Source organism: Halyomorpha halys, unplaced genomic scaffold (genome assembly GCF_000696795.3).
Source record: "Halyomorpha halys isolate HHAL.00 unplaced genomic scaffold, Hhal_1.1 Scaffold58.1, whole genome shotgun sequence".
Classification (NCBI taxonomy): Eukaryota; Metazoa; Arthropoda; class Insecta; order Hemiptera; family Pentatomidae; genus Halyomorpha; species Halyomorpha halys.
Genome location: NW_027110919.1, coordinates 2,255,144 through 2,267,608, shown reverse-complemented (window position 1 = coordinate 2,267,608; position 12,465 = coordinate 2,255,144). Strand labels below are relative to the sequence as shown.

Here is a 12,465-nt window from a genome sequence, read left to right as displayed (position 1 = left end):
AACCCTCCTATTGCTACCAACCTACTCAAAGAGGACTCTGCGTTGGATACGTGTGCTGAGCCCTCTTAGCAAATCACTGTTACAAGAGTACTGTTAAGTGCCCTCTGGATGTACTTTATACCAAGCCGCTAAATGGGGAGGTGATATCATCAACTGGCGGTATCTCTCTTGCCAGCTGTTTTATGACTTAGAGATAGGCTATCTCTTTCACTGGTTTCACTTCAATAACAGTTTCAAGTCGAAAAGAGGAACCTAGAATCACAAAGTTGGGAAATCCAGCTGCTTGCTAAGATGCTTCACAACACACTAACCACGATCCATACTCGACAATATTCTAATAGATGCCAATAATCCTCACATAAGATTTTATCATAAATACATCGCCAATAATCATAGTAGAAAGTTGTAATGTGTTGTAAGCAAGTCACGAAAACTAAATTTCACGGTTTGGAAATTCCATGGTTACTTAAAACAATAATTTGTCTAAAACTCCTCGAAAACTAATAGCACGAAGAATTTTATAATAAAATTAGCAATAACATATAAATAAAATATTAATGGGAAATATAATCCCTATCTATATTTTACAAAAAAATAAAATAAATAAATACTGTAATTATAAAAGTTTAAAAATTGTTTATTGTTTATATTTTAACAATTCAATTTTGATTCTATAATTTTTAAAAATATGGCCACGAAACAATCAAATTTGGTGTATTGAATATTAACAAATTAGAAAATCACCTGATAAACATGAAAAATAAAATTAAACGTTAGGAAAAAAAAAATTAAAAACCTAATTTACTAAATTAAATTTCAGCAGTACTCGAATACATATTTCATTAGTGAAATGTTGCGAAATTTGAAAACATGTATTTATCAGCATAAAATGAATGTAAAAAAAATTAACGAAACAGTACTAGCTAGACATAGCATATATAATATCAACTATTTTGGTTATAATTATTATACAATTTTAAATAGCGCCAAGAATTCAAAAATATATGGAATCGATTAACATCAAAAAATGTAGTTTATTATAAAATAGATATAAAAGGGATCGGCTATCAATATGTCGATATAATTAATAAAATAAAATTGTAATAATTGAAGCTAGATTTAGCAATATTTATTATAAGAGTACCAAAGCATAGGTCCCCGGATAAGACAGAGAGCAAGCCAGGGTAAGCGGTTTTTCATAAAATAATAATATGTGACTGGGTTATATGGAACAGATAGGATTTTAATTTAATATATATATATATTTTTTCAAATGACGAATATACAAATAGTGATATAATGAAGATAATCATAAAAAGGACTAGAGTAGTAATATGGGATAGTTGAATCATATTTTAAAATTATATGATCAATAAGCTAAATATTATAATTTATAGTGATATGCTTTTAAATTTTTTTTAAAAACGATTGTTAAGTTGATAAAAATTATTTATATGAAATAATTCAAATATTGTTGATAGTTTTATCTATGATTTTAGATATAAATTTTAAAATAGACGGGAGTCTGAAACGCATCAAATTGATAAATATAGGATGGTAGAAGTTTTAAGGTTATTTTAATTTCAAGGACATTATTATATAAAATACTCTTTATTTCTGAAACTTAAGTGATGCTAAAGGGATAAGCCCTCTAGTCATTTGTAAACAGCCTGCTTAACATTTAACTAGCCCGGAGTAGTATAACCACAAACATTGAAGGCATCTCTATTTGTCACGGGTATTTTTGAGTTGGTTATTTGAGCAATATAATATAACAATAACATCAGAGAACACAAAAAACGAGCAAACGAAATCCACCACAATCAAACAGCTGCAGAGAGGTTTTCAACGGATTTATCACTGAAAGGAATATAAAAACGGACAGTAAAATAATAATGTAGAAAATTAATAATAAACAAAAATGAGTATAAAAGGAGAAATAAAACTGTTGTTAATAATTTTGAGTGGACAATTCATTTTATACTACCAATATGCTTAGACCAGCTGGTGTGGCTATAACTCTACGCTCCAATCCCGTCACAGATTCAACAATTTCTACAGATTTATGAAAAATGCCTTTGACAATATTACAAAAATACAAACCTCTTGAGCTCAGCTACCCTAGCTTCTGTTTGCTGTATGAAGCTCTCCAAGGCCTGGATGAAGACCGCCTCAGTGTCCAAGAGCTCCTCTAGATCGGCCAGGGCAGTGAAGACCTCAGCGGAGGCACAGGAAACCGCCAGGAGGAGACTCCACACCGCGCACCACCTCATCTCTGCAACAGCAAAGCAAACCTCTTGTTCAAACTTATACTGGAGTTTCAATTAGGGCTATTGGACATCGTGTACATCTACAGAAGGAATTTTCAATAGTTACGATTGAGTGTTTATGCTAAAACGATGGTCAATATATCAAATCAATCAATGATGTGTGATAACAAAATTCATATTATTATTTTATCTTGTTGTACATCTCCATCCATCACAACAATCCTAATTTGGGTTGCTTTTTTTTAAGTAGGGTTTAAATAAAAGTTTCTAGCGGCATTACTGATAAGCTTCTCAATCTCCCTTGACGTTACAGAACTTATCAGTTCATGTTTTATTACTTTTAATTAATCTATCACAGGAGTTGAGGGGCACATTGTAAATTGGCATAGTTTAATAGAAACCTTTTTAAAATTCAAAACAATCTGACACACCACTACAAAATGGGCGCTCACAAACAATTAACAAAAAAACACAACTTTCTGTATTGAGTGCATAGGTTAAAAAAATATAAATTTTTCAGAAACCTTTTAAAATTAAATTAGTTTATTTGATATGGACCGACCACAACGGAAAGTACCATTACATACCAATCTATTATGTAATGGTGTACATAAAATTACATAGGATGTATCAAAAACGTTATTGGTTTTGTTTTGCAAGAGATCATTGATTATTGACCCTAAAATTCCAATTATTGGAAGTCAAAAGTTCACTTCAACAAATCCACCACGATCATTATGTAAAAGAAGCGCTCAGGAAGTTATCTCACAATCAGGCTCTTTGCTAATGTTCTTTTTCTCTTCAACGCGGAAAAAACGGACCAGAAGTTAATGAGCCATTTCTATTTCGTTGCTTATAAACTTAAATTTCGTGAAATTTAAGATCAGTGTAAAAACTTATTGTTTAAATTGCTATTGTGACAATTCCTTCATAAAAAAAGAGGAATGGATAATATAGTTGAACGAGCGAGGGTAACGGGGTACGTTAAAACAGTATACATCATGTCCAACAAGTCTTAAAAAAAATCCATAGAGACAATTATATGATATTCAACATAAAATGATATTTCGTATCTCTCTTTTCTTTTTTTTTTTTTTTTTTACAATCCACGTTTTTTGTTGAATAAGAAGTAATAACTAAAAACCTAACATATTTAAGTTAGATTATTTAAAATTACAGTAGAGTATATAAAATTTTCTTTAAAATAAAGTAAAATCTGTTTTGGTTAAAAGCTTTTAACCTCTGACTGTATTTTCCACTTTTTGTGAAGTCAATATTAATGAAATTCAAGGTCTGTTCAGAGTAAACTGAGATCCACTCCCAGTCTTGTAAAAAATTATGGGAAATTCTATCTCCCTAAAAATATCAGTGTTTTTAGCCAAAATAATTAAAAATAAATATACTTCATATTTATTAAAATTATATACAATAAAATATATAATGTGAGTTTAACACATTAAATTCTGCTTAAAAAATTATTATAGAAAACGAATTTATTATCATTTAAATCCCACAATAAACTGCATGAAAAAACTTGAAATTTTAGCTATAACTTATATTTCGTTATCATTTATAGTAAGTATTTTTATTGTTTTATGACAATTTATAATTTTCATAATCAATGACATTATTATTTTTTTAAGGAGAAAAATCGATTTGAAAAACCAACAATACTTAATATTCCTAGTAACATAATAAAAATTATTACAAATACGAAAAGAAAGTTTTTTGTACTGTTCAGTAAACTAAACTTCTTATCTATAAAAAAAAAAAAGAAAAAGAAAAAATGTAACATAAAATATTTAATGTGAATATAAGAAATGAAAATCTCCTTAAAAATTAAAATAAATAAATAATGCTTTTTTTCAATCATAAAATATAGTGAAGATAAAATCACCATAAATAATATTACCAATGAATGAAGGCACTAATATTGAGTAGTATTATTGCTGGTTTTGTAAAGATTATTTTGTTAATAGTCTACATCAAAATAAGTCTTTATTTCATTTATATTATGATCTAGTGCTCAATATGAATCTTATAGGCGAAAGGTGGCCTGTAAAAGAAATAATAATCATGAGTTGTTTTAATGATTTATTCTCAACAATATGTAATACTTGTCTAATTTTCATCAGTCTGACTAGTCGACCAATTATTGCTTCTATTTTTAGATATTATATATATATATATTTTTTATTGTTAATTATTTATTTATATGTAGTTAGATTTTTTAACGACCAAGTTCTGACTTTCTGTGGCTAAGTGAAATTCTTTAAAGGCGATTCTGCTTACCTAAGAGCGTGCAACCTAGTCTCATATCTATCTGTTTATTTGAAGATCTTATTTTTATTGCTTTTACGGACTGAGTAATGATTTTTCTCCTAAAAAAATATTTATAAATTGATTTTCTTTTTCTCAGAAGAGAGACCAAAACATTCTTCCATTCCTGTTAAGGAGGTGCCTTTGAGTGAGGATTAACCGCGCTAAGATCAAAATTAGAGATTGGCTCAGAGACGGAGAGGGTTACATCAGTCCTCCATCGGGATCATCCTATATGCGGGGTACTTACGATGGGTGTTCCATGAGTTTGCATCAAGAAATGGTGTCGGCTCTCGAAACAAGCGGGGGAGGGGAGCGAACGGAAGAAGAGATGGAAATCGTCCCGTACAAAAAGGAATTCGATTCCTGCATACAAATAGCAAGCATTAGCACATCGTATTGATTTCTTGTAACGCAATCATTTGGGTGTGATGTATTAATATGAAAAGAATTATTGTTTTTTTTGTCGTGTTATCTCTGAAAATAAGAAACTTTTGGACTTTATGGAAGTTCATTAGAGGGTGAAGGTGCATATTGTATCTATTTCAAAAGCCCAAGAACACGATTTTGGAAGTTTCGGGAGTCTGATATACATTTGCTACCTCACTCACTCCACTATCTTGGATTTTTCTTTTTCTTTTTTTTTTTTTTTAATAATTTATTTATTGTTATTTACAACTGTATACATATATACACATCAAGTAAATTTCCTGTAAGTGATATTATGACATGATACAAACATGTAACTCCAAAAACATTTCTAAAGGAGAAGATCTCGAGGCCATCTTCTTTTCAGACGCCTAGGAGGATTATTAGGTAGTGAAGGAGAAGCCAGGTTAGAAACGAGTTAGTTTGGGTGATTGGGAAGTTTATTATGGAAGGATTGGTATCTAGTTCTGGCCAAATCGGCAACATAGGGGACATTGAGGTCCTGATGTATGATTTGATTTGTGACAAAGTAAGGAGCATTAAGGATTTTACGAAGGATTTTGGACTGTAAGGATTGGATTCGAGAGGAATTAGATGGTTTAGTGGAGCTCCATAGCTCAATTCCGTATGTCCAGATAGACCTTATAATCGTCATGTAATCAGTCTTTTGTAATGGATTGGAAGTTTGGACCGTTTGTCTAGTAAATGTTGTAATAGTCGGAATCGACGATCAGTTTCCTGTCTTTTCAGTCTTGTATGAGGATTCCATGTCAGTCGTTTGTCCAGATTTAGTCCTAAGTAACGGATCTGTTCAACAGGAATAAGTGGGGTATTATTAAAAGATACTGTAGGGCAAGACGAAGGTTTACGACGAAGGGTAAATGTGATTTGGTGGGATTTATTGGAATTTATTTTAATCTTCCAGTTTTGGCACCATTCTTCAAGGGCGGTGATGTGGGATTGGGATAGAATGGAAGGATCATTATTCACTCACAATAGGCATGTGTCATCGGCATACGTGGTAAGAATAGTGTTAGGATGGGTTGGGATGTCAGCTGTAAGAACTGTATAAAGGATAGGACCAAGGATACTACCCTGAGGTACACCAGCAGACTGAGGAAACAGGAATGAATAAGCGCTGTTGTAATTTACTTGAAGTAACCTGTCTGAGAGATAAGAACCGATAATGAGATAATATGTAGGGCGTAGGAATTTACGGATCTTGTATAGCAGTCCTGGGTGCCAGACTCGATCAAAAGTCTGTTCTACATCAAGAAAGACTCCCGAGCAGTACGTTCCGCGCTCCAATGAAGACGAGACTATATCAACCACACGATGGCATTGCTTGATAGTGGAGTGGGATGTTCGGAATCCGAACTGGTGATCTGGGATTATGTGGTTGGAATCTAGGATGGGGTACAGGCGTTTTAAGATAAGTGGGTTTTGATTTTGAAATTTTTTTTTGTTCACATAGTTTCGACTTCCGGTGGATTTATATAAATATAATTTTATTTGCCCGAATCTCCTTTACCCCTATCCGGGAACCGCCAGTGGGTAAATTATGAAATAGTCCTTTTAGAATTAAAAAATAATTAACTCAAACTTCCTTGACTTTCGTTAGAAATTTCGTTAATCTTATTTGAACATGTTTTAAAATAAACGGGAAAATGTGTTTCGACAGGAAGAGATTGAAAATAGCTGATTCACGGCAATTAAAAAGTTCTTGGGCCCAGGTACCGTTAAAGTTGTCGATGACCAAAGCACCCCCATGTCTGTCCTTGGAGGCGATGATTGCTGGAAGAGGATACTATTCTCCTTAAGGACCTTTCTAGAAGAGATCCTTGAACCAGTGACCTCAGTGCAGGAGGCCATTAACTTTTACCATACGTCTGTCGTGAACTTGAGCTGCCGTCTGCAAATCTCATTTATCAACGGCCTTTATAATGATAATGGAGGATTAGACTTGAAAGTTAAACGGTTGGCTATTCCGGGATTAGTAAAATATACCGACGGAACTACTTTTTTGATATCAATAACAATACCACAACTGAATTTTTGAAGAGATAAAAAAACTACAATTCAATTTTGTAGGACTTAAAAACAATAATTTTTTAACATTACGTTGTGTAGTTCTTATTGCAAAGAGTAATATTAGTTTGTAGTATTTTATGAGTTTATTGCTACCTCCAACAGAAATTAAAAGAAGATTATTATAGTTAAAAATCATCTTAGCAAACCAAATTAGGTTAGTTCTAGTCACAGTAATTGAGATTTCTGGCAGCCTGGTATAAAATAAACAGAAGTAACAACTACAAACTAGATAGATATAGATAGGTACATGTTTTTTTTTCTTTCTTCTGTTACTTTTTTTCGTCTGTCGAGGTATTCGTTTAAAGAAACAATATAAACATGAACGTTCAAGCTTTACCAACTCATTTAAGTAGATAACTGTTGTTTTTTAATTAAGAACAAAATTTTTATTGTCTGAGCCGTTTAGAATTTTTAGTTGCGGACTATCTAGGTACCAACTCTCAAAACCCGTAAAAATTCCACCGACATGAAATTAATGGAAGTAGGTGTTATACCCCAACATATATTAGACTATCGACAGGCAGACCGACAAATACGTAAAAAGTAAAATAGGAGGAAAATTGTCGATTTATGAACACCTTTTTTAATTCATTACCTGTATGAATACAAATACAATTCAATTTTCTAAGATCCATGTCATAGTAGCATAACATCCACATGTCATAGTAACACAGAATCCTCATTCATTCATCTTCAATCATCAAAACACTTCCTTCTCAATAGTAGTAGATAAGAACAATTATTTATATTATGCGTCGGAAATAATTATTAATTGTGACCTTCTCTCTTCTTAAACGAAAAATTATTGTCAAAAATAAATTTATTAACAAATTTAAAAAAAGGGCAAAATCCAAGCTTTATTCTAATTGTTGTAATGCTTCTCACCTTATGATATATATAAATTCCATAAATAAATATTGTAGATGAGTAAGACTTACTAAATGGTCGTTGGAGTAGTTATACCATTAATGATACAGGAAAATTATTTATTTATTTTACTGTTTATTTACTTTATTATTATTTATCTAGTTAGATTTATTCTAAATGTGGATTTATTAGCTTATCACTGCTATTATTCGTTTTATTTTATATTCATCTTTTATTTTATTTTTATTATTACTTTTTTATTGAGGTTTATATTTTTTTTATGTATAAACAGTATAATTGAATACGTACAGCCCTACTAGATTCCATTATTTTAATAAAATGTTTTTTTTAGAAAAGAATAAAATTATTACAATTCAGAAGTATGTATAATTTAAAAGATATTTTGTCAAAGACTAGGTCTACCTGAAGCTCTCACAACAATATTTCCTAAAAATTAGAAAAAAAAAAAATATAAATATAAAGGGAAGGATACCAGTATACTTTATTACTAGAAACAAGATCCAATCTATTTATTTGGGAACAGAAATAAAAAAATGATAGGATTTCTTTCCAAAATAGGTAAATCGCATGTATTTTAAGGAAAACGTCTTTTTACCACCTGATAATTAATTATCAAATTGAATACATAAAAAAAATGAAAATAGATGTGACTGGATGAGCGTTGTAAACTTCTATAACAAATAAAAATAGTAAAAAGAAAGTCGTAACTGATATTAGCTTATATAATAAGTATTAGCTTATTTTACAAGCGGCAATGCTACCTCCTCTCACACAGAGATTACGATAGTAGCTGATCTCATTGCAGCTATGACATCTATTAATAGAACAGGCACCATTGGAAGCAATGGCGAGGCATTTGAAAGGACAATCTTTAGGGAGGTATTAAAAATTATTCATAGAAACATGTCAAGTTCTCACAACTAAGGAGTTATGTCAGAATGGGCATCTAGTGGAGGCTGAGAGAGGAGGAAAACATATTATGCAATTAGTGTGAACAGTACCCTGCAAAAGAAAATTTAGGATCCGTGAATAATAATTCTAAAAATATGTAAGATGTCCATAGGTCTATGCTCCAGACTTATCATATTGTAAGATAATAGGTGTAGAAACTGTGTTGGAACAAGAAAAGCCAAAAACTTCATCAATGAGAAGTTTGTAAACTTCGGATTAAAAAGAAAAGCTTTAGTTATGTAGGTACTTCCAACGGTATTCACGTAACTTATACATGGTTATGCACATCAACATAATGTGTACAGAACCGAAGATATGATCAGGATTCCCCACTATTCCTTATTGTATAGTTGGTTGAAGATAGTCCCACGGGTCGGAGGCTATCAGGATGATGACCGCTTATTGGGAACGTGGCCTGATCGATCTCCGAATGTTCTCAAATGCCAAACTCAACTATAAGTTCTTTCCCAACTCGTAAGGTTTCGCTAATACCCCCTTATATTTAAGCAACAATGTCCAAATATTCTATAAGAGTGAAATCGTCGTTTTTATAATGCAATACTTTTTTTGTTAAGTATTTGAATGGTCAGGTGAAAAGACTTCCAATGCTGTTTTTTATACTAACACCTTTGTCGACTTTAACAACATTTCGGGGGGGAATTTTTCCTCATCTGATCCCTGTAATTACACCATTTTATTTAAACATTATATTAACAAAATTTTAAATACAATAAAAATGTTCGAACAATACTACTATATCTATGAACTTTATCCATTTTGCCAGCAATGAAGATAAATTACAAAAAACAGTTCTTTTACTCACTGATATTACATCTTATTTCTCATCTTAGCCCAATCTAATATTATATTTTCATTGAGTGTTAGCTCTTTTGATCTATTATGGAAACGTAATACAGCTTTGTTATTTCCTATTCGTATGGGTATATTCCTGGAGAAAGGAGTATAATGGGAGGGGAGTAAGCTGACAAGAAAGATGAAGCCAAAAATACTGGCCTTGTGATGGAACCAGGGGCGTGGAAGAAGAGTAGGAGCCAATCAGTGCTTGCCACCTGTTCAGTTTAGTTCATAATGACATACATTCCCATTAACCACAATGTAAGTCTAAATCCTAAGGGCGTGGCCGACCACCCACTTTTTGGCTTCACTTTTGTTTTAAAGGAGAGAAGGATTATGCTATGCCTTTGCTATAACGAAATGAATTTAATTTATTTTACAATGTTTATAGTTTAAAGTGAATTGTATTTATACAGACAAATAGTTTTAATTGATTATTTAAATGAATTTAACGGTCTATAATTACAAATTTAGTTTGTTCATTGGGTATACATAATGTATATTGAGATTAGTTAACGGCTTTATTTATGTTTTTAGTTATGAATATGGCTTTGAAAATTCGTTAGCTTCTCATCTGTTCTGTTATGGTGTACTATACGAGACTGCACAGTTTGCATTAATATAATTTACAATGTGTTGCTTTATTTTGGAGTTTACTTTTCTAGACGTTTCACCGATATATATACATCTTTTCACAATTTTACATTAGTGTTATGTATTATGTGCATCATGTGCTAGATATTATATTTAATGTGCCTAATTCATTTCTCTTATCCTTTATATTAGTTCTTTAATTAGATAAATAGGGAAAGTGATAATTGATAAATGTGGAAGCAGTAGTTTTATTACGAGGATAAAACTTTATTTCCTCTTTTCGCATCCGTGGTTCGGAAAATTGATGCGGAAATCTCGCTTCATCGCCTTCCACGGTTTTGTGTCCCACTCGTTGAATCGATCCCGTAACAGTTCGATGAGTGGAGCAGGAACTTGCGAGGGAACCGAATCAGTTCCATAAATGCAAGAATAGCTTATTGACGTTTAAAGACAAAACAGGCATGAAAAATTTAAAAATATAAAATAAAAATAAAAATAGCTGTTTTTAAAATCTGTTTTCCTTCATATTTTTAATATTATACTCACTAACTTATTGATAACTATTTCTCAAAAATGACAATGCCTTTGAAGTTTAAATTATTAAAGTTACTGAATATTCCCTGAGTTATATTAATAGAAAATTTATGATTAAAGCTTTAATCATTTTAGGAGTGACATCAAAGAGCAGAAATAAGTAATAAATCAAAAGTTAAGTACGTAGAAACATTAAAATTCATTTGAACCGTTTGGAATGAAAGAAATATCTTACAAAAAAGGTGACAATGTTTTAGATGTAGTTCATGAAATAATTTGTGTGAACTCTGTTTTTTTCTTAGTAGTTTTTAAAATTTGTTAGCATAACATGGCGTCTAAGTAGAGATTTTAATTTTGTGGTCTGCAACTTACGAATACATAACCATTGTTAGTATCTAAAAAAAAATTTCTACACTATTTAATTTTCTTTTTTCGTTTTTAATAACTTAAGCATTTGAATAAGTAATACTTGGAAACAAAATGCAATTAAATAAAATTACCTAAAGCGGACAGGAATTGGTTGAGAATGGTAGTCATTGCCTCACTGCTTCATGAATACTAACAGAATTTGTTTCCGGATTTTTTTCATGGAAATAGCTAGTACAGTTTAATTGTCTCATGATTGACATACATTGAAAGAACATTCAACAATAAATCAAAATACAATTATAAAAATTAACCCGTTACTGTTAAAGATTCGCATATTTATTTATATTTATGTTATGTTAGAGTAATAGGTTTATTATTAATTGCAAATCACATTGCATCATTATTCTTTGCAAATAAAGTGCTCAGATGGTTTTATAAAAAATAAGAATATTTTGACATTTATAGTTATAGTAAAAAGGTTTTTGAATAAAAATAAGTTTCAAGGATTATACTCATGGACGTATTTGTAAGGAAAATAATTATCTTATAACCCATTTATTTCGCATTATTAAGTTTTTTTTCCCTTTATAAATCAAAGTTAAATTACAGAATAATTATACACACCGTAAACGTAGGCTACTATGGCCCTGTCGTCCTACTTTGGCCCAAAGTGAGAAAACAACAAAAACAAGTAATAATATAAAAAACAAAAAATAAAAACCAAAAACATATGAGTCTGTTTGCCTTCAAGAACCAGTTTTCAAAGTATTAACGGTAATTTAGGTTAGAGTATGTATTAAGCTGTATAATAGCGGTATATGTGTAACTATGTATATCAAGCGGTTATTAAGTCGCCTACTAGTATTTATTTACCTCTGTTATAGCCTAGAGAATTACAGAAGGGGTTGGCCGTAACAATATGTGAGATACAAGACAAGAAAAAAAATTTAAAAAAATTCTTTTCTTGTAAAAAAAAAATAATAGAAAAAATGCGAAATAAAATATAATTACAAAGTCATGAAATGAAACGGTTCAAATTTTTAGAAAATATTATTATTATTTATTGTTAAATTTTGCAGCCTCCTAGAAGTGCCGCGGGGCAGGCCTCCCCCCTCATTTTTAACAGATTATGTTCTTTCTATTCTATACAGATGAAATCATCTTG

The 12,465-nt window shown here is 31.0% G+C and overlaps 1 protein-coding gene across 4 annotated transcripts in view; it reads right to left on the bottom strand.

Annotated features, from left to right (window-relative positions):
• Nucleotides 1-12,465, bottom strand: part of LOC106692507 (prolyl 4-hydroxylase subunit alpha-2) — a 155,680-nt gene that overhangs the window by 12,656 nt on the left and 130,559 nt on the right. For all 4 annotated transcript variants that reach the window (XM_014438486.3, XM_067049020.1, XM_067049019.1 and 1 more), the window contains one exon: nucleotides 2,104-2,275. In XM_014438486.3, the coding sequence (XP_014293972.1) occupies nucleotides 2,104-2,273 (170 nt within the window). In that variant the 5' untranslated portion in view covers nucleotides 2,274-2,275. The remainder of the gene's footprint in view (nucleotides 1-2,103; nucleotides 2,276-12,465) is intronic.